Consider the following 23,633-nt stretch of genomic DNA (forward strand, 5'->3'; position numbering starts at 1 on the left):
TCCCGATCAAATTCTGATTATCTTCGTTCTTTCAGTTTCCTGATTAGTTGAGTTTGGTGACGGTTATGTTTTCCAGTGACACTTTGAATTTTCTGGCAATCTCGTAATCGAAAGTTTGTTGGTTAGGGTTTGTGCGGAGATATTTTCTGAGTGTTTTGGTGTTGGTTTAAGTCGTAACTCGAAGGAACAACAAAATAATCGCATCTTTAAAGTTTTCCGGCGAGATTACTATTTTTTTCGGCGAAGGTGTTTGAAAGTTTTCCTGGCAAGGATTTGTTCGAAATTTGATTTAGAGTATTTTGGTGTTAATCTTGTGTTCTAATTCAAAGTAATGAGCAAGATAGGGTTTATTCAAATCGTTTCCACCATAATTCTTTTGAGAAAATCGATCTTTCAATCAACATAATGGATCTGGCAATACAACGAAATGTGGCTGGTGGTGTATAAATATCCAATACAAAGAAATGTGGTGTATAGATCTCTTTTTCTCTACAATTAAAAGCCCACGCCACCACTCCTTATATCGCAGCTGTCGGACCACTACAACACCGCCACCACTTCCCATATCATCACCTTCATCATCAAAAACCCTAATCACCTTCATCATCAAAAACCCTAAACACCATCCACCACCAAAACTGCCGCCACCTGCCATAGTGCCATTACTACCGTCGCGCCACCTCGCAAAAAGAATTAAGCTATGACAGAGAAAAAGAGAGAGAGAAAGAGATAAAGATAGTCTGATGAATACATATCTGTGTTGTTTTTTTATTTTAATTTGTTGGATTTTGATTTTAACTTGGGGTTGAAGGTGGGTGCATCTTGTGATTTTTTTCTTTCTATTTATAAGAAAATGTTTGACTGCTTTTTTCTTTCTTTTCGTACACGTGGCAAGCTTTTTAATATAAAAAAAAAACCTGGAAGATGTAACCGGCAACTTGTTTCATAGTCAGTTGCATGCACTGAAAAACCCAAAAAACAAACGTGGTTACACTGAATAGCAAGTCGAGTAGTAGGGTACATTACATAACCTTTTTGTCATAGTTGGGTACATTCCAATGCCTTTATCCCATCTGAATATTCACCGGGGTTCAATATATACAACATAACTAGAGTAGTGTCCACACGTTGCAGCGGCGACGGTTTATAACGTGTCAGACCGCGTAACGGTTTATAGCGTTCAGGTTATTTTCATGAGATGCGTCAATGGATCATCTTACTGTATCTATCATTCTACAAATAAATCGCGGATTAGGTGCAGGAAATAATGAAGTGTAAAAACTAACTATAAAAAATAACTACTTACAACTGTAGGGGAGGAGGTCAAAGTAATTTAAAAAAATAAATAGTCAAAGCTTAAAATTTATTGCGAATGTAAAAAAGGACATAATTGGTTAATAATTTCTTGAGTTATAAAAAGTTAATTACTATTTAAACATTTCGTGATATAATTTATACCAGTTAAGATGTTTTTTCTTATCCATAGCAATACCTTCAGCAATAACTTTAGAGTTGAATGGGGTTTTTATCACAATGGGGTTTTTAGGTCATTGTGACATTGTGGCTTTTTTTTTAAGGATAATTTTAGAATTTTAAGGATAAGTTATGTGAATGTAGTGTAAATTAGATAATTTAAAGGTAAAGAGTTGAATGAGGAAGATAATAGTTTGTTTAATATGAGTATAAATACTGAAGGAGTATCATTGGAATCCCATTAATGGATTGCAACTTTTGATAGATAGAACATATAATCGGATTGGGGCCGGGGAGGTGCAAACAAGGCAATTATTTCGATATTTAACTAACTTTAGAAATGTTACAATATTTTTTCTCTATTTAGAATGCTTGATATTTTAATATCAGCTTTTTAAACTCAATACAGAATAACAGAATCACGCATCTGTGTTTCAAGTAAGACCATAAATTATATCTTTTTAATTGTTACACGACTTTAATTATATATTAATATATTAGTATTAATATTAATTTACATATCGTGTTTTTAGTTAAGCTTAATTTTAGCTTACATATTCATGCAAACAATTGATGGTTGAACTGATTGTTGAGATATTGCATATTGATGGAAAAGAAACAAAATATTAAAATTGAGACTTACTTAGCATGAATATACGTACTAGTACACATTAGAATAGCAAATTGACAATATCATTGTTTTATGAGCTTTAAAATATGTTTTGCCGATCATGATCTTTAATATTATGGTTAACACGTACACCGTGAATTTAAAATGCTATATTTTCATGAAATAATTTTTCAATGTATTATTAGTTTATTACCTTATTAAGAGTCATTAAAAAAAAAGTTATTTGTTCACACTTGGTTATAAAAAGTATGGAAAAATTTATGAATTTAATCACATATAAAAATGAAAAAATTTACATTTAAAAGTATGAATAAATTTTATAAGTTATAAATTTTTCGCATCTATAAATGTGTAAATAAAATGTTAACATTTAAAAGTATGAACAATTGTCAAATATTGTCACACTTAAAAGTGTGAGTCAATTTGTAACACATAAGTTCTTCACGCTCCCTATGTGTGAAGAAAATAGGTGTTACAACTTAACTTTTACACTCTTAAGTGTGAACAATTGATACGTTTTTTAAATTTGTTCACACTTTTAAATGTGATTAAATTAATAAAAATTTTCATACTTTTTAAAAACATGAGAAAATAAGTGTAAAGAAATAACATATTTATTTGTTGTAGTGAGTTAAGTATATACGAGTATACTTTTGAAAAGTATAATTAATAGACTCCTTGAATACATGTATATGGACAAGATATAAGACACGTATGCATGAAAAGAAGCGTTGTGTATGCAGTTGTATACAGAAGATTTTAGAGATCCTCGTATTTGTAAAGTAATATATCTGGGATACTAATGTTGGGCAATAACAATAAGAATGAGTACCAAAATACCAATATTATTCCACCTAATTTCTGATTAATTAAATTATATATAGTTAGCAGAACGGCAACCTACCTAACTACGGTAAAAACGAAGGTTGATGATATACCATTATTTGGCAATTATATGCGAGCACAAATTTTATTTTATTTTTTATCGACAAAATGGATATATAATAAAGTCACTAGCAAGAAGCTAGCGGCAAAAAAAAATAATTACAATCTAAAAATCAACAATTACCTATATATTCTAGATCTAGCGTCGGGTCTTTAACTGCAAAAACTACGAAAAAAGTGAAAAAACCTCATATCAATTAGGATCTTGAGACAGAAGAAAAACCCAAAAGAAAGACTCTCACATGTAAAGACCAAACAAACTGTTTTTATTCCAAAATGTTTTTGATACAGTCCGATACAAAATGTTATAGCTCCATATGTTATTGTCGTGTCAAACCACATTGTCATATTATTACAAGAAATCGTTTAAAATGGGACAATTATTATTGTTATTATTTATAGTTAACCTTAAGTTTGAAAGGACGAGAGAGGTACCCGCATAATGCGGCGGCGGTGGCAGCGATGGGTAGTGGTGACAGTGGTAGCGGTAGCGGTAACGGTGTGGTTATTAATGTAAAAATATAAATGTTTCGCTAATAAAACCCTAATTCATATAGAGGAGCATTTGCTTTATTAGGTATTATAAATATAGATTATAGATTTAGATAAATATAAAATATTAAAGGCAAATCTGATATTTCAAAAACGAAATAATTGAATTTAAATAGGAGGTTTTTTCTTTATAATGGAGTAAAGATGATAAAAAGACTCACTAGTTAACTTGCCATCATCAATTTGAAAGGTATAAGGAAGTAATCTCTATTCAATGGTAATGTTTTATGGTAATATCTTTTTATCTGTTTTAACTGGTTTCTTTTTTAAGAACGTGGATCATTTACTCGCAACAGGGGATCTATATTATGTTATCTTAACCGGTTTCGCACCAGAGAGCCCCCTCACTCTCAATATCTAGTAAGAGGAGAAATTCTCAACTAAACCCCTCAAAGGCATGACATTTAATTGGGGTAAAACTTTGTCCCTCTGCAGGACTCAAACCAGCTTCATTGGAAGTCTTTATTTATGAAAATCCTTTAAATGTCTTTCCTATATCTCGAACTCGAGATGATCTCCAACATGTAAATTTGGTGCTCAACCATCGAGCTATAATGGGAAATACATTTGTTTTGACTGGTTGATTAATGATTTTTTCGTTTGTCACAAAACTAACACTATCCTTTTATTATTAAAAAAAAATATTAATTGTTTCTTTGTAGGTAATCAACCCTATCATTATCAATTTATCACACATTCACACTGTTTTGCAAGCCTCATGGTCAGTTTGAATTCACCTTTCTTTTTCTTACCGAAAATGAATGCGTAATGCTTTCAACTCTTTCATAATGATTTTGAAACAATGGTAACCAATCATAACTCAAAACAAAACTGATTGGACAATTTTATTTTAACATACTAACTAAGACCGTTATCTTTGTTAATACTTAATTAAACAAATGAAATCTAATTGTCCTTGTCTATGGTTATATGCTACCCAACAAGCAATCCTTGTCGAACTACCCATACACTTATCTTTGTCAAACTAATGACAATTTTGTTCTTTTACCCTCTATCTTCGGGTTTTTTTTTTTTTAACTTCTTGAAATATACCGTCGAATAGACTATGTACACGTTTTCTTTTAAGTTAGCATCACACATGTTCTACGCAATGTGATTTCAAGTTTTAATTTTTTGTTTTCAATTTTTAAACAACTATTAAATAAAACTTGTCTCACTATTCGGGTGTCGTTTATTTTACCGGATCGTGCTACATCCAAAATAAAGTAGACATTCAAAAAGAATACCCTAGAGGTCTCCTACTTTTGGGACCCTCGAGATTCAAACTCGTGTCTTCAAGATAAAACTTGATGACCCAACTAATCAAGCTAAGTATGTCTCAAGTTTTATTAATTTATGATTGTAGACTTTGCTATGATTGTTAAATATGCAAAGAAAGAGATATAAGTTGGATAAATATAATAATTGATCTTATTGGTATAATATACTTTTATAATTTTATAAAATTAGTTTTCTTATTATATTATATACTGCTATATAAAGATAACTAGATTATAACCCCGCGTAATACGCGGGGAATATATATATATATAATGACATGATGAACTTGGTAAAAATTGAACCATTAAAAAGGCATGAAGTTACATTGATGGTCATTGAGATTGTGGTTAACGGTGACCGGCCAGTTAGAAAAATGGATACATCATCCATTAGAGGTCTCGCTAAATAATGTTTCTGTTTGATTGGATGTCTTTTATGCATCCGAATATGTCTGTATTGTCTATACTTGAGCTTTAACGTTTTGTTTGATTAATTTAGTTATTTACAAAATTTATTAACCAACTAAATTACCAATCTATACATCAAATGTTATGTGTTAATCTAACTTAAAGTTATGGATAATATCTTTACGATTTTCATACAACTATTTTTTGATACATATTTGTGATAGCTTATTATAGATTTTGTATTTGTTTTTTTTTTTTTTCCAGTTATTCATTAACTCAAAAATCGTTGAGTAATTATTGAAAAGTTATGTCAATCTGTGTATAGTACCGATTAAAAAGAAAATTTTATTAAATAAAAAGTCAAAATTTATTTTAAATATGAAAAATAATATAAAATATAAAAAATATTAGTTTCAATAATTATATAATAAATAACATTAACAAATAATGTCTAAAAATGTATATAGGGAAATAAAAATTATTTAGTTTATTGAATTAAAATTAAATCTAAAAAAGTTAAAAAAGGTATATGACATCATTGTTTTGATCTAATGGTTATAACTAAAAGTTGAACTTTATCTAAATGTCCAAACTTCTTTATTATAGAATTAAGGTTTCTTTTTGATATATATTTAGAGACGTATTGTTTTCTTTTGATTCCTTGATGAAAAACTTTAATCGCTCAGATATCTAGATATTTTAATATACTCGTATTAATAATGTAATAAAATATAATATATACTAATCGAATTACCATATTTACGTAACTTTTAACTAAATTAATTAGGTAATTAATTTTTAGTTTTGTTAAACGAAACGTAATACGCGAGTAAACATATATTTATTTTTTATCTTTATCTTTATCTTTATATACACTAAAACACAACTGATATAGTAACTTATTAACCAATTATAAGGCTCAATTTTATCAAATTAAAACTTGCTTATGTCATAATTCATATTAAAAATAAAAACTATGGACTCACACAAAAATTATTATATATATTTTTATAAAAATTTCTCACTAGTTTATAATTTTTTCTTAACATCAATAATTACATTTTATAGCCTCATTAAATACCTAAATTATAATTATTTTATATGTTACCATCAACTTGGAATATCTTTTTCCATTTTTCATCATGTAACAAATTTTTACTATATAAATCTTATCTTATCCCCAATATTTAATATGATTAATAAAAAGAAACAAAGAATTTTACATAGTTTTATGTTTTAAGTTCGAAATTTCTTTTTATTTTTATTAACTAATAACTCGCTATTTAATATTATCTTTCATTTATTTTTATGTTAAACTCTATCTTTTAATTAAATCATGAACAAAAATAGTTTTTAATCAATATATATATATTTAGTTTTTAAATTCATTTTAAGAATTCTTTTTTTTCTCTAGAAAATTCATATATTGTTTTGAATTAGAAAATAAAGGGTATAATTCTCATGTACATTTTTATTAACTATTTTTTAGTTTTTTTTAAATCAAAAGTTGGTTTGTAAGTGATGATACGCAACAAATGACAGATAAAAAATATAAACAAATATTATCTACAACATAATACTCCATCTGTCCCATGTGTCCTATTTTGACCTTTTAAAGGCTTCGTTTTATAACTTTGACCTTAAATAAATTTAATTGTGTTAAATAATTTTCGATGAAAGTTATATCAATGAAAACATATCTAAAACTTAATCAATTCATATAATTTTCATCAAATTTTATATAATACAAACAAATATATAAGGTCAAAGTTGCACAAAAAAGACTTTGAAAATTCAAAACTGAACACTTTTAGTGAGACGGATGAAGTATTACATAAGTTGAAATACACTATATGCGTTCAATGTCTTATAATTATAACTTTTTTAAATTTTCTAAAACTACATATTTTACATCTGAATTTACAAAATTAACAAATAATTTTATCTTGAAAATGTTATAAACAACCCGTGTATTTAACACGGACGTAAATGTAGTATGTATAAAAATATAATTTTCCTAAGTATTTATCAACCAATTAAAATGTTCAATTTCACTTGATAATATTTGTTTATGTCGTTTATCTAATGAAATAAAAAAACTCATTAGTTGACAATTTTTTTATTTATAGTCTTTTTGTCTCATTGGATTTTAATAAACTTTGAACTTAATATATTTTTTTGGATTATGTAAATCTTGATGAATATGGGGAATTATTAATTATCCTAATTCATTAGCCTAAAAGTTCTCATAATTCATAGGATTGTGATATGTAGAAATTAAAGGGTAAGATTAAGAAAAGAGATTAAATGGAATTCACTTATCACATTGATATGATTTTAAGAAGAATCTTAGGCTAGTGTTTAAGAAGATTAATCATTTTCTGAACCAAAATTATCCATAAACATATTTAATACCCAATATTTAGTAATTATACTATCATTACTTACTATTAAACCAAACTCTGTCTCTTTTTTTTTTCATCTTTGAACATTTAACATACTCAAAATGTTGCCCGTAATGACCCATTAACCAATCAAAATTCTTGATTTTACTAAGTAATTATTATCTTGGACCTAATATTTAATTTAATATGATTAGCATAAGTCAAAGACGATTTTTACAAAAGATTTCATTTATTTGTATCTCAAAATCTATCTTTTAGTTTGATCATGAATCTTAAATATACTTAGCTATAGTTTTTCAATCGATAAACAACAAAATATTTTGGGTGGATTGATTGGCAAGGTATATTTTTTTAGTAACATTAGTAAAAATCTAAAAGTTTCCATAATATAAATATAGGATATCCAAATATAAATATAAATATACTAAATAGTTACTTTAAAAAAAATATGGTCAATCGTTTACATAAAATTTAATATTATATTATTTATTTATTTATGGTCCAAGATTCGTAAGGAATTTTCCGTGTACATATATTTATACTAATAATAATTATTATTATTTATGGTCTATGATTTAAGGGGGTTTTTTGTCTAATCATTTAAAGTATAAGTATAAATATCGTCATTTATTGAAGATGAAATAATTAAATTTGATCTAATGGTTCTCAATCAAAGATGTAATTCATCTAAGGGTTCCTATTTGTTTAGAAATAAATTTAGGACCTTGTTATGTATATATTGGTAGATGTTCTAAGATATCTGTATTGTCATTTAAACCAAAGTAATTTTCATTGTACATGTTATATTTCACTGTCTTACAGTCAACTTATTACTAATAAAAGAAAGATGAACAAAAGAGGTACTTTTAATCCATTTATTGAGTTAGTTGATATTTAATTGCGCTAAATATATCAAACTATAAATTCGTGTGCATTTGTACACCCCAAACTCTACATTGTCTTTATCGTCATTTATATATTTCTGTAACAATTCATGTTTATTTATGATCTTTTCTTAGTTACGTACAATAATTTATCTCGTCATTTATTTTATTCTTAAATTTTCAGCTTTTTAGACAATGAAAGAGTACAATTACGATGAAATTAATTCTGACATTTTTCTTTTGTTTGTCTACATCGAATGTATTATTTAGTTTAATTTAAGATGACCATAAACTATGGATAGAGTGTGAGACAATTGTAAGGTACTCTATTTGTTAAGCGTATATTTATAAATAAACAAACACTCTTGACCTAATACTCAACATATGTTTTAGTGAATTATGTGGACAACTTATCCTTCAAAAAAACAGCAAAGAACAAAAAAGCTACTTGTATATTCTGTTGTTTAGTTTGAAAGATACAAATACGCAGATAAGAATATTCTAAAGTTGAATCAATTTTATAGATAAAGTTGGATTATTGTCAACCACTAGATTACAATCAAACGTTAGAATTTAAATTTGATATTTTGATAATGACCTTTGATTTTAATTCAAATATTGAAGTTGTTCCAACTTTGTACAAATTTAGAAGATCTCTATCCCAAATAAACTATCCTCACAACTCGTGTTAAGAACCATCTCCAATATTGTTAACTATCAATATCAATTTGCACTCAAAAAGAAAAAGAAAAGAAGTTTGGGCTGTTATTTGGTTGCAATTTAACCCATATTGACCCTTTTGAGGCTCTAGCAGTATTAACTAATGCAATTTAACCTGCTATTATTCGCCCATTTGTATTGGACTATTTTTAAATAAGGAAAGAAGTTTGGGCTGCTATTTGATTGCTGGTAATGCTGGTTTTGTTAAAATTTTGCCCGAAGCTAAGAGAACGGTAGGCCCAAGGCAAATCTATTGAATACTCTAAGTCTGATTTGTTAATGCTCAAATTATACGTATTTAATTGAGCATTTTTTGTCATTTAACGTACAAATATGACCCATTAATTAAATTAATGTATTTTAGTTACTTATTACTTGCATGAGTGTTTTTGTAGGTTGCATTGGAAATTGATGGGGAAATGCATTAAAAAAGACAATAACAATGGTGTACTGTTTTGGCCATAATTTATTCATTCGGACTCCGATCGAGACGATTCAACTTTCTACAGATTCAGAAGATTATTATCTACAAGTTTCATATTGATCACTTTCGATGAATTAGCCACCATGATCACGTTTTGGAAGTTTGAAGCATAGAGATAAAACATGAAAGCGACATTATTCACCTCAACTCCATCTATTAAACATTTGCAACAAATGAATTGAAGATTTCATTTGAATTTGCACGTTTTTGATATTATTTGGCTCAGTAGTTTGCTATTCACGTACTATAGTTGCATCCTATGTCCCCTGCAATAATGGTCTTAATTGGCACAAATCCAGATATAAAAAGAGCATGCACCAGATCAATTGAAGGTGTGCCTGAGAGGTGCCTAGGAAGAATCCCATGGTCTCCACACCATCTCAATAATAAACTAGTCCAAGGTATCATCCAAAAATCTTTAATATTAGTTTGAAATAAAATAGTTTAGTTTTCAAGTTACTTTACTCTCGTGTAAAACTTTCGCTACTTTCTGAATAAACTTCAATCACCAATTCTTAGAATTAAATTTGTAGTTGTTACATTGTTCAAAGTTACTAGTTTTAAAGCACTAGTCCGTTGAATCTTTCATTTCAAGTGTAAGCTCGATTTTTGATTCTTACAAGTTTTACTTTGTTTCTCTTAAGTTTAATAATAATCGCTTTTGATTCTCTCATTGCGAAAAGTCTCATTAAGTTTAGTTAAAATTTACAAAGTTTTGGTTTTATTTATTGGTATTATTCTCAAATTAAAATTAGGTAGATCACAAGGGTTAAGTGGAGAAGCCGTTGGAATCTAACATTTGAGTAGAAGTTAATTGTCCTTATATATTGCTTATATCGATTATTGTTCTCGTTCTGCAGTTACCAATCTTATTTGGTACACTTCCATTTCAAGGTTAGAATTTCACTTTAACTTAAGAGTTTATCAATCAGATAGTGACAGTCTGATTATAAACTGGGGGTTGAAAACAATTCCTAGTTACAAAGATCAAACAAACTCTTTTCGTTAAAAACCTATTTTTAGGCTGTAATGACCTTAAGATTTATCTTTTGCTCCTCTTACGCCAAAATTTACTTTTCAGTCATTAAAAAGCTTTCAAAAAGATCACTTGTAGTTTGTTAAGCAACGTGACAGTTCAGTCACAACCCTTCAACTTTACACTTTATTTTTTAGACTAAATTTAATATTGTTATTAACAACTAAACTAATTCTCTTGGATGATCCTGGACTTACGACTAGCTATATTATACGCGACGGGGTACATTGCCTGTGTACATAATATAATTATTAATATATCCTTGTTTTATAAATTTAAAACTTGGGTGATTTTTACAAGCAAAACGATTTAATAAAATATGCACTAAAATACATCCTCAAGGTGCAAATATAGGTTAATCGGTTCAGTTATTTTTTAGAAGTAACCAAAACCGTTATTTTTTTAAATAATCGATTCCGGTTAACCTATACCGGTTAATAACCGGTTACTCTTTGGAAAAACATGAACCTATGCAACCAATTTCGGGTTATTATAACAGGTTAACCGAAGTGGTAAACCAAACCAGTTAACCAGAAACAATACAGCAGTCAACAGAAGTCTTGAAATTGCGATATGTACAAAGCTAACAACAATGGATAGAGTAGTATATTACATGGGTTGGACTGGGCTGCAGCCTTTTGTCAAAAACCCACTATAAATGTTCTAAAAAAGCCCAGGACAAATAAAGTTAGACATGGCTAAGCTATTGCTCTAGAATATATAATCATGAGAAATTATCACAAATCTTCCATGTGGTTTGCTCAATTCGCATTTTCATCCTTGTGCTTTTTTTTTTTATCATTAGGTGTCCTTGTACTTTTCATTTTCATTACCAGTCGTCCTTGACACTAACATCCGTTAGTTTTCAACCGTTAAAACCCTCATGTGCAGTTTCGTCCAGTTTGTAACCATGAGGGCATTTTCGTCCAGTTTGTAACCACATAGACTATTCATGATAAGACTAACATCTTTAAGGTTTACACACTTCATCATCTTCCCCACAATTTACGCCACTATCTCTGACTGGCCGTTCACCGCCTGCCAACACCAGAAAAATCGCCGAAAGCCGAGAACCACAACCCCACGCCGACAACCTCCATTTCCTACCTCCACCTCACACAATCTTTCTCTAAAAACCCTAAAACGGGTTCCTTTTTCTCCCTGGGCATGAACACCACCAACCTACCACTTGCTAAGAGGGGGTTTATTTTGGCTAGGGTTTATGGGGAATTAGCGTCTGAGCGTTTTGGTACTAACCTTGATTTCTAAGTCAAAGAATCGCATGAGAAATCTAGAAAATGAGTTTTCCGGTGACATCTTTCTGGCAGCAACGGCCAAAGAGAAGGGTGGCAGGAAATCAGAGAAGAGAGAGAGAGAGGGGGGGCGAAGAGATGAAGTGAGGTGGTGGTTCTCGGCTTTCGGCGAGTTTTCCGGCGGTGGCAGGCGGTAACTGACCGGTCAAGGATGGTGGCCGAAAATGTGGCGGAAGATGATGAAGCGTGTAAAACTCAAGGATGCTAGTTTTATCACAAATAGTCCCTGTGGTGAGGTGGCGGTTCTCGGCTTTCGGCGAGTTTTTAGGCGGCGGCAGGTGGTAACCGGTCGGTTAAGGATGGTGGCCGAAATTGTGGGAAGATGATGAAGTGTGTAAAACTCAAAGATGTTAGTTTTATCACAAATAGTCCATGTGGTTTCAAACTGGACAAAATGCCCTCATGTGCAAGGTTTAACGGATGAAAACTAATGGCTGTTAATGCCAGGGACGACTGACAATGAAAATGAAAAGTACAAAGACATCTAATGATAAAAAAAGCACATGGATGAAATTGCGAATCGAGCAAACCACATGGACGATTTGTGATAATTGGAGTGGGTCTTGTTCTTCTAACCGATAAAATCCTACCACTAAGAGAAAAAACCAACTCCGAAGCTACCGTGGAAGCTTGGACACTTAATAAATCATGTGCCATGGCAGCATGAATGGGAAAGTGGACTACCTTTTCTTTCCACCAAGCCAAATTATCAAACTTTGAAAACTCTTCGGGAAGCATTGTGGCCAAAAAGTCGGTTCCAATATACCTTTTCTTTCGAGCTCACTACTTGGGACGCTACCTCAAGACCGTTTATTACTAACATTTCTCATATTATTATACAAATTTAGCCCGGGGTTCAACCGTGAGCTTGATGACCCCGAAGCCATTTGTTGGCGTATGTTTTATGTCGAACCATATTTAACTAAATACAAATCAAACATATCTTTTAAACATTTTTTGTTAGGGTTTGGTTTTTATTTGGCAATTGTGAATCGAACGATTTGGGATATAATAGTGGCCGTTGACTGATGAGTATAAAATATAAACTAGAAAAAATCCAAATATTATACAATTAATCGGTTAACCGATTTTAATTATAAAAAACCCCGATATTCGGTTAATCGATTAAGAATCGCTTTTTGGTTTTGAAAATGCAAATCAATTACTAACCTGCGGTTTTTCTTAACCTATAATCGGTTTGTACGGTATCTGTTACTAATCGGTTACGGTTATAGGTTAACTTTCGAATCGGTTCGGTTAACCAGTTTTTTTGTGCACATTTAGTCTGATGCTTAAAATAAAAATAACAAACATAATAGCTTATGTTGAAAAATACTTTTTGTTTGATCTTATTTAATAAAAAATAAACATATATAATATAACGCCCGAACCATTTTGACTCGAAAAACATACAACAATTTGAAAACTTATGTTAAACTGTTGGACAATTTTATACTTAGAAAAATATTGTCAATTTTCGTCAAAAACTAAAGTCATCAAAATTGAAAAATAACAACTGAAACCTTCTTAGTTAGTTAATATATGTCTACGGAATGAGTTTCAGGTCCCGAAAAAGTCAGACGAAGCCTCGGCAAATTTTTAGTAAATTTCATAGAAGAGGACGACTCGTGTCCTCCAGAGGCCGTCCTGATCACAAAGTCCATCCGCTGCAGTTTCGTAAATTTTGATACTTTAAACTTCATTTAACCTTTTATACTCAAAACCAAGCTTTTAACAACTGATAAACAACTTTATTTTGACCAAAAACACAAAACAAACATTTCAGAAGTCTTCATACCATCCATTTATATAAACCATACAAGTAAATGGGTCATCTTACCCATTTTTGCCAAACTAAATTTCACACTTTAACATAATTCTTACAATACTAAATGTTGAGGTGAAACTAATCAAAACACAATACCATAACATTAAGATTCATCATTTCATAAAAAAAAAAAAACAAGTTTTGGGGGTACTTGGAGCACATGGACCAAAAAGGGAATTCTAACCATCAAATACGTCCAACCATCGCATGATGGTTTCTTACCCAAAAGCTTCTTCAAATCACTTCTATTTAGCCGCTTCCTTACCTCGGCTACTACCTTCTCCTATAAGAAAATTTAAACAACTAAATCATAAGCCAAACGCTTAGTGGATACATATGCATATGAACATAATCAAGTTACCAAAACATCAAAGCAACATATATATAGCCTATCTTTTGATAGCCATTTTATTCATATCTATCATAAACACAAAATCATCACAAATCATTTTCAACATGGCCATGGATAGTGCTAGTAGGACTTTACTAACCTAATAGTCTTTATCAAACAACTATGATAGTAGGAATTTACCCACTTACTAACTTTCATAATCAAACATCAAATATGCTAGTAGGAATTTACCCACCTACTAGCTTACATATTTATAATTCAATTCTTGCTAATAGGAATTTACCCACCTACTAGCTTTCTTAATCAACAAACATATGGGTCCTAGGAATTCACCCACCTATAACCTCTATTAACAAGAACATGATCATATGCATATACACCCACCTTAAATTTTGGCTATTAGGTTCTACTTAACTATTAGGCACAATTAGGTGGTCTTCGCCATCACCTATTCATATACAATACATATCTATGAGTTCCATTATCTAAAATCTTCCTTCATTACCAAACTAAATTCACCATGAACTCATTCATTATGGTGTTTGACTCTACAAACATTTCAACACAATTTCATGATGATTTTCATAACATAATTCTAGCCAAACACCCAAAAACGTAAGGTTTATCACTAAGGGGTTTTATCATTAAAAACTCATTTACAATAACCCTAAATTTCTCCCTTTTAATTCCATTAGGGTTCTTTTCTAAAAATCCCCACATAGCAAAATTCCCAGATTCAATAGTCAAGAACCCTAATTTCTTAATTTAACAAATTAGAAGAATTTCTTACCTCAAAGAACAATAAGACAATTGAAATTCAATTTTCCTTCCTTTCTTCCTTGCCAAATTCGGTCACCACCAATCCTCCACAAGCCCTCAATTTGCTTTTTAATTATTTGAATTAAATAATTGATTTTAGAAGGATAAATTTCATATATCACCTTATCAGTTTGGAAGATTGTAGAACAATTTGGGGAAGTAAGAATTTGAGAGGGAATTGTTAGTGAAATTACGAATCATAAGTAATGGAGTTGGATACTCCATCCACATGCCACGTTATATTTCAATTTCAGTGGGTATCATACTCGTTAGTCACTAAAGTTCCAATTAAATTAACCCTTTATCTCAAAACAAAATACTAGAAAGTTAATTTAATGTCAAAACTATGATAAGGGTTAATTTTATATTACCTTAAAATGTTGGGGTGTTACATATAAGCGTTGTCATTTAGAATCCAACAATTATTTAGTCACAATCAAAAGTGATACATTGACAAGGCTCTATTTTTATTTTAAATTTTTTTTATACTTAATATAGTTAATAATTAAGAACTTAATGCTTTCAGGCAAATTTTATGTTCTTTTTTTTTTAACTTAATAAACGAAAATAACCGTCAATTACCTATTTTTTATTTAATACATACAGACATGGACGCGTTTGGTTCGCGGAATGTTTTTGGAAGGAATGGAATCTTTCAAAGGAATTGAAATCTGAAGGAACGGAATTTGACAGAATGTTTTTGATTTTTTGAAGATTCAAGTGAGGGACGGAATGAGATTCCTTCCCCCATCCCCAAGGAATGGAGATTCCATCAAATGAGGGAATGTTAACATTCCAATGGAATGTGATTCCTCCATCTTTAACCAACCAAACACACTAAGGAATGAAATTCAATTCCAATTCCATCAGATTCCATCAAATTCTGTGAACCAAACACGACCTTAATGACTAAAAAGAAGAACTAGCCGACTTTTGGGTTATAAGAAAGTTCAAATCCAACTAATCATTATAAAAAGTTATACATGATTATAAATAATTCTGTAACAGAATTCAAATTAGATTGTACATTCTCTCTTTGTTCGAGATCTTATATCAACAAAAAGGACTTCAACTTGCAACAAATTTATAGTTATTAGAAAAAAACTAATATTGGCAAATGTGTTGTGTTATATAACCAACTGGGTTGGATCAGTGGTTAGAATTCATGCCTCTGGAAATAGAGGTCATGAGTTCGATCCTCATGCCCAGCAAGGCTGGGGGTCCTTTTTTACCTATAGTAGAACCTGGAAGCAGCCTCTCTACCTTTGGTAGGGGTAAGGTTGTCTACATATCAACCTCTTCCATACACTGTCGAAGATGGTATTAGAACCCAAAACCCGTGAAAGACGACATTAGGAGTTACTTACTTAGAAAGGTACAAATATAAAACACAAGTAATAAAAACAAAGTAATTAAAACTGAAATTTTAAAAGGAAACTCCAAAATGGCAAAATGTATTTAATGTTGTGTAAAATCAAGAGAAACAAGACCTTGGGGACCTGTTCTGACAAATAAGCAAAAAATGGATTTCTCTTGAAACCCAAATTGGGTGTTAACTTAATACCCCCAAATCATGCACAAGATTCAAGTTTATTGTTCTGGGTTTCAATCAATTCGGTACGTTTCGTTTTCTAAAATGTATACTTATATATATATGTATGTATATATTGTTGATTTCATAATTCCCACAAAAAATAAATTGTGGGTTTTAGTGGTGGCAATGAAACTATAAAACCCTTTTTAGTTAGAATGATTTTAGCTGTTAAAGTAGTGATTTTTTTAAAATTTTGTTTATGTATTGTGTTGTGATAACATGGCATTTAGAGATTTTTTTAGTTTTTTTACATTTTTGAGGTGACCAAAGTGATGTCAAGATAAATGACATATGTAGGGAATGAAACGAAATGGACGAAGGACACGATTAGCTGATAAGCTAATAAGACGAGTGATGTTGGATGATCGGATTAGCTCGAGGGTCTCGTTTGTGGGCTATTTTACAAGGTGAGTATATGGCGTTGTGTTTTACGGGGTCCATGTAATTATATGCTTTTTATTGACAATATTGTTATGTAAAGTTTTTTGGATGAACAATTTATGTGAATGTCTATATGTGGTGGAGATACTTGATTGCACCATTAGGAGATATAGTTGTTACGGATAAGACCTCGTGTATTAATAACTAGGATTTTGTTAGATACGGAAAATGTCTAAATTAATATGATGCATGCTATGCTTGCTATGATAGAATTATTCGATATGATAGAATTATTCGAGTTGCTCAACTTGATTGATGATCTAAGCCAACTCATCACTGCTGTTTTGTGTGATGGTAGAATTCGCATACTATGTTTGTGAAGAATATGAAAACCATTACTGTACTTTGTAGGACTTAGGCTTACCGAACTGTTTCAATAAATTGTAACTATATAAGATATTGAATGGTAGTATGTGTAATAGTAGAGACAGGGGAGAACGTTGAGGAAACGAGGAAAAACTGTGGAGTATAACAATTGGCACTGATATTTGAAGGAGGATCATTATCGTGAACAGCTCCACGATAGAGGTATATGTAATTATATAAATATTGTCTTGCTTATCAATTTACTTGATAAACACAAGTCTTGGTATCTGTTTTCATTTTTATTTTTCCGGGATGAGAAAGTTAAAGTCTTGTTACTTATAGAACCTTTAGGGGTAGGACATTAGGGGTTAGCTTTTATTTATGGACTAATTATATGGAATGTTAGGGTATGTATTCTGTTTATAGTATGTTAAGATTAAGCAGTACCATTGCTTTTTTTTTGAACAGCAAGCAGTACCATTGTCTTTGCCGCTTTACCTTCTCTTTTGTTAGGAATTACAACCAAATAAAAATTTTTTTATTTAACAAGTGTTAGGTGAAAATTAGTGATGATGTCCACCAAATATAGTATGTATAGATTTAGCAGTACCATTGTCTTTGCCACTTTACCTTCTTTTATGGGAATTACTACCAAGTGAAATCTATTTGTTTGATATGTGTTAAGTGAAAATTATGGATGATGTCCATAAAAGGCAAATGTTAAAAGTGATTGACCTAATGGGGAAAGCACTACACAAATGACTTTTCTAGTTAAGTACTACTTCATGAATCAGGTCAAAAACGGACAAACCCCTTGTGACTTACTACATCAACCATAGACTTTCGGGGATCCCCCTTTCATTTCCTTTTTTTTTATTACAGGAACGAACTATCGTTATTTCGTTTTTGATTATCAATCACAATCACACACAGTTTATGCGGTGAACACTTAGACGTGTGATTTGGTAAGCAATTTATTATTTACTACGGCATCTCTTTTTATAATTCAAACATCTTGTACAAATTGACAAAAAATTACGGATTCTGCTAAGATTTGTAGAAAAAGTGTGTGCAATTCGTGTATTTGTCGTAGTGGCACTTACAAATGTTGCAAAGGTCATTACTACTATGCTGTTATTTATGTTAACTTTTGTACACACATATAATTTATAAATGTGACAGAGATTATGTTTCCTAAACATTTGCATAAACCTTATAGAAAGAAACTACACATACAATCTGCATATTGTTTTAAATGCCACTTAACTCATCCCCTTCTCTAATGAGTGACTTGGATACAAAGTTCACGAGTTTAAGGTGCACTAGCCCGCAAACCATGACTTTTAAGATTTCATTCATGAATTACTACAAATTTGGCTCACGTGTTTCGTACTTCATCTGCGAATATGCCTTGCTTTTTCACACTGACTATCTATGTATTGAATACTTTAGTATTTATTTTCGCTAAGTGACACTAACGGGCACCGCCACCGCTCTATCTATACGTCACCGTGCCTAGCACTGACAAAAGTAATTGCATAAATCTCTTCACATGCATTACCCTTCTTATTTCTTCACCTCTTACTTTATTACTTCTTACCCTGTGCATTATCAAAAGTCGATCAATTTATGATTCAATAATGGGGAGAGTGAAATTACAGATCAAGAAGATAGAGAATCCAACAAATAGGCAGGTTACTTTCTCAAAAAGAAGAAATGGGCTCATCAAGAAAGCTTATGAACTGTCTGTTTTATGTGATGTAGATGTTGCTCTCATCATGTTTTCCCCCTCTGGAAGAGCTAGCATTTTCTCCGGCAGTGGAAGGTATATAGATCAGTCTCGGAGCATAACTTCTCTTTTGTGCATTTAGTTCCTTTTATTTTGAGTTTTCTTTTTCCCTATTCATTACTTTCCTAATTTCCCATTTGGTCATATGACAGTGTTGAAGAAATTATGTCACGGTATATAAATCTTCCGGAGCATGAAAGGGGAAAGTAAGCATTAATCAGCGTCGGCGCTTCTATGATTATTTTTTCTTAAATTAACTTGGGATTATTGATACTCCATTTGATTTTAATTTTTTAATTTCTGATTGTTCATCGTGTATGTGCACGTTTCTCGCCTGTGGTGTATTGATGCACCGAAAACTATATGAAGGTTGCAAAACCAGGAGGTACATATTTCGCTTTGGTGCCATCAGAGACTTATTATAATATTAGCTCCTAAGTAATAAGATGCTTTCATTTTCGTTTGAGAAACAATTGCACATTTATTTGAACTGAGGAATATTGAGGAAGAATTGGATTTGAATTAAATTCGTTAACTCTCTATATTTCTATGCAGTATTTAGAAAGGGCTCTGGGGAGGTTGAAAAGCGAAGCGCAGGACCATCAGAACCTAGCCAGGTTTATTCCTTTCCGTTTTAATTTTGCAATTGAATACATCCATCTCTTATTACTCGTCTTTTATTTATTTAATTTGGGTTTTTTCTTATTATCTAATCTCAGTTTTTTCCTGTTACAAAAACTTCCGAATTTACTAATCTGTCATGTTTGGTTTCAGAAGCAGCCCAGCGAGCGGGGAGTCACGAGCTGAGGTATATAATTTTATACACGATCCTTTATTGTAGAGATTTTCTGGTTGCTTATGTTCATTGCATTTTCCAAATTATATGTTCCTTATAACTCCGTAATGATACATTACTTTCAAATAGGAAATTCAACAAGAGATTGTCCGATGCAAGTCGCATATGATAGAAATGGAGAAGCGGCTCAGGTATAGATCTGTGTGTAACTTGAAGACAGTAGAAGAACCATCAAATCTGTCAGACTGTGCACTAAAAATTAATTCAAATATCGTATCGGAGGCAAAAATAATTTAATTAGTTATAACATACAAATCTTGAATACTTCTGTTACTTCTAAATTTTTGAGATACCTCTCACCGGTTTTTAAAAGAGGACAACAAAATAATATATATACTCATTAATAGGTATACTTGAACCTTTGAGTACGATTAGTTTTAGTGACTTATTTAAAAGTAATTTTCGAAGCCCCTCTCCAAGGAAGAAATATATGAATTTAACCAGTATTTAACTAAACTAATTTAATCATAGTGAATTTGTTTTTATGGCTCGTTGCATACTCATTTTTAACTTAAATATATGTATAGATATATGTTATTGTAATCATCTCAGAATTTTGTTAAAAACTTGATAATTTAGTATCTTTTATCTCATTAGGGTCTTTGAAGGGGATCCTTCAGAAATCAGAACCATGGGCGAGGCTGAGTATCGGGAACACATCCTTGAGGAGACTTTGAAACATGTCCGTGCACGCAAGGTACATTTCGCATATCAATTTTTCAATTTAAATTCAGGGTTATATATCATGCTTAATGAGCACAACAGTAATCTGAACTCTTTCCATCCAATTTTAGCAAGTTCTAGAGAAGTACAACTCTACAGATGCACGATCAACTGCACAGGTATCTCTATATGCTTCTAACAGAAAGAAGTGAAATTATAATGATGATACTGTTTGTTTTAGTTTAGTCAGGGTATTGCTACTTATGAATGTAGGTTGCGTTACCTCAGAAGGTGATAAATGTTAACAACATGGCCAGTGGAAGCTCAAGCAACATATTTGACTGGCTTCCACCACGAGATCCACAAGTCCAAATCATGAATTTTATGAATTTCAATGGACTTCTACCCCCGAGGTAACTATAAATACATGTTCTGTAATTTGTGATTCGTTGTGTCAGTAGGTGAATGACATAAGTCTCACGTATGCGGTTCCGTGTCCAATGTCTTAAAAAATATGAGATTTTTAAAAAAGGAGAAAACTCGAGTAAATCGAAAATAGTGCTAAACTTTCATCACTTATAGAGTAAATATACTATTTTATTGAAGCATTTCTACGTAACACAAATATCTTAGCCTAATACTTTAATGTCACCCTCTTCTGCAGACAAAATGAGAATGTGAACCGAGATGGTATGATGGAGCCTGATAATAATGCGAATGTTCAACGACCTGAATTTGGACAAATGATTGACATGAATCTTTCTCCTTGGTCACAATACTATGCTACTGGTATGTTTGTCACACTTCTGATTTTCTACACAAATGCTGTTTGTGAATATATGATGGTAACATTCATATAATAATAATTTTCAAAGTTTACATGCTGGAGTAGTACGATTTTGCATTAGAGCATCTCCGATAAATGCATCAAAGCTTTGCATCATCGTTTAGGTGCTAACAGAGCATCTTTTAACAATATGCTTGCACTAAAATACTTTTATCTCCAATGTTTGAAGCAAATTGTTACACCAAATATTTATCTGAACTCTTCTACACTATAATTTAGAATTACACATTCAATTTTGTTTCAGTTAAGTTATTTTATTATATTAAATCATCTAAATTATTACAAAACTTGATTGTTTATTTAATAATTTTATAATAAGTTCATTACATGGCTAATAAAAAAAAAGTTCATAGGCAGATATGGTGCAAATTTCAAAAAACTCAATAAGTTTGTTTTTGCAAAAGCATTATTTAGTTTCATGTTGTCTAATAAACAGTTAAATTTTATGAATATGATCCGATGAATAGTGTTTGCTTCAAGTTCGGTGTAAAATGGGGTGAATAGTGTTACACCATCAGTTCATACCATTTTGGTGTGTTGCTTAGAAGAGGCTTATACCATAAATTGCACCATTATGTGTTTTAGATGCATACCTTCGGTGAGTAACTATGTATGGTATCTTGTATTTAACAGGAAATGGTCCGATGCTGATGGGAAACCCTGGAGAGCGGGCATTCAGTGAGACTTTCCTCCCGCATTATTCACCTTAGAATCAAAATTAGAGTTTTAGTCTGTGTTAATACTCCTATGGTTCTTTTCTGTTCTTTTTTTGCTCTTGTTTGTGTTTTCGATTTTGATGTAGGATGATCTCTTATCTATATATATAACACATATGTTATGTAGTTACTTGCATGCTTGTCGAATATTTTGTTGATGCATGAACTCAGATCCTCCTAAAGTTTCCATTAGTTTTTGGGTCACAAGTGGAGATGGTAAAATTGTCAGGTATACTGGGTGTGTTACGGATCTAAACAGGGTATCGAAATTTGGGTCAAAACAGAATGGGCAACTCTTTCCCTCTTTTTCAGAATTTTTCATTAATAATACTAGTATCAAAGGTTCTTACAAAAATATACAATCAAAATACAATCCGATCGTTTTCGAGTAAATCACTTTAAAATGTTGTAACCTTTGATAACACGTGGATGATCGGTTCAATCCTTTTGAGTTTTGACCCATTTCATTTTTAACCAAGGTTTAGTTAAAATTCTACCCATCTGACCCATTAGAAATAACTATGACCAAATGAGTGATACTATAACCTTATACGAATGCTAAATGATCTACCTGTCATCGTTCTTTCCATTACTGCAAGTATATCAACATTCTACTATTACTTTTCTACTAGGGACATAACTCTTTTAATTAGTTTCTGCTCAATTTCTGTCTTATTAAAGCTGCCCATTTCGAAAAGTTATGATCACTGTTGACCTTCACTTCTGATGTTTTTTTTTTCTTTTTTCTGCAAACAAGTTCCTGCCAGTTAAGCTCTCCACTCTAATAGTATATTCTTCTTGGTCATTCCCTATGTTCAGGAGTGTATATATCAACCAAATGCATGACCTTCCAAATCATGATTATTTTAGTTCTTCATTCTGGAAGTGAAAATTCTATAAAAAGTGAGCGGGAAGCCCTGGAAAACAATTGAGGAGTCTCGAGCACTCCGTTTGGGTTACAACACCGACCAACCCAACTGAGATTACATTTCCAGGATCTATTATTAATCCACAAGACATTGATATTTATCCACTCAAGTTATGTTACTAAGGTTCCAATCAACTCTTCTACTCTAGTGCTCATATTTGTTTACTTCTGCACATCCTTCTTTTACAAAGAATGGAGTTTTAGACAAATCTTTCGCTGTTTCTTATTCATCTGTTATGGTCGCGTTATCTTTTAGTACTGTTTTGTAACTAATATTTCCTTCTTCTAGAGAACATGTTGTTCTCTTGATGGAAATCAATGCCTGCAATAACATAAGCATAACTAGATTAGATATAGTGTATT

General features: G+C 31.2%; 1 protein-coding gene across 6 annotated transcripts; it reads left to right on the forward strand.

Moving 5' to 3' along the window:
• The first annotated feature begins 16,665 nt into the window (after positions 1-16,665).
• LOC122578388 (agamous-like MADS-box protein AGL104) lies at positions 16,666-22,478 on the forward strand. 6 transcript variants are annotated; one of them, XM_043750341.1, is made up of 15 exons: positions 16,666-16,747; positions 17,022-17,131; positions 17,588-17,693; positions 18,354-18,436; positions 19,133-19,296; positions 19,413-19,466; positions 19,630-19,645; positions 19,816-19,877; positions 20,035-20,068; positions 20,186-20,247; positions 20,714-20,813; positions 20,911-20,958; positions 21,053-21,192; positions 21,444-21,568; positions 22,260-22,478. In XM_043750341.1, exons 5-15 carry the CDS (start codon positions 19,250-19,252, stop codon positions 22,334-22,336), a joined length of 765 nt encoding a protein of 254 aa, XP_043606276.1. In that variant the 5' UTR covers positions 16,666-16,747; positions 17,022-17,131; positions 17,588-17,693; positions 18,354-18,436; positions 19,133-19,249; the 3' UTR covers positions 22,337-22,478. The 6 variants fall into 6 exon arrangements, with proteins under 6 accessions (XP_043606276.1, XP_043606277.1, XP_043606279.1 ...); XM_043750342.1 differs by having other exon boundaries at positions 19,236-19,296; XM_043750344.1 differs by lacking the exon at positions 18,354-18,436.
• The last annotated feature ends 1,155 nt before the right edge of the window (positions 22,479-23,633 follow it).

Source organism: Erigeron canadensis, chromosome 8 (genome assembly GCF_010389155.1).
Source record: "Erigeron canadensis isolate Cc75 chromosome 8, C_canadensis_v1, whole genome shotgun sequence".
Taxonomy (NCBI): domain Eukaryota; kingdom Viridiplantae; phylum Streptophyta; class Magnoliopsida; order Asterales; family Asteraceae; genus Erigeron; species Erigeron canadensis.

Bases quoted from the DNA above. Each gene is read 5' to 3' on its own strand.
- LOC122578388 (XM_043750338.1), top strand. From the start codon at position 19,112: ATGGGGAGAGTGAAATTACAGATCAAGAAGATAGAGAATCCAACAAAT. The intron at 20,248-20,713 runs GTATAGATCTGT...TTATCTCATTAG, and splicing joins GAAATGGAGAAGCGGCTCAG to GGTCTTTGAAGGGGATCCTT. The intron at 21,569-22,259 runs GTATGTTTGTCA...TGTATTTAACAG, and splicing joins GTCACAATACTATGCTACTG to GAAATGGTCCGATGCTGATG.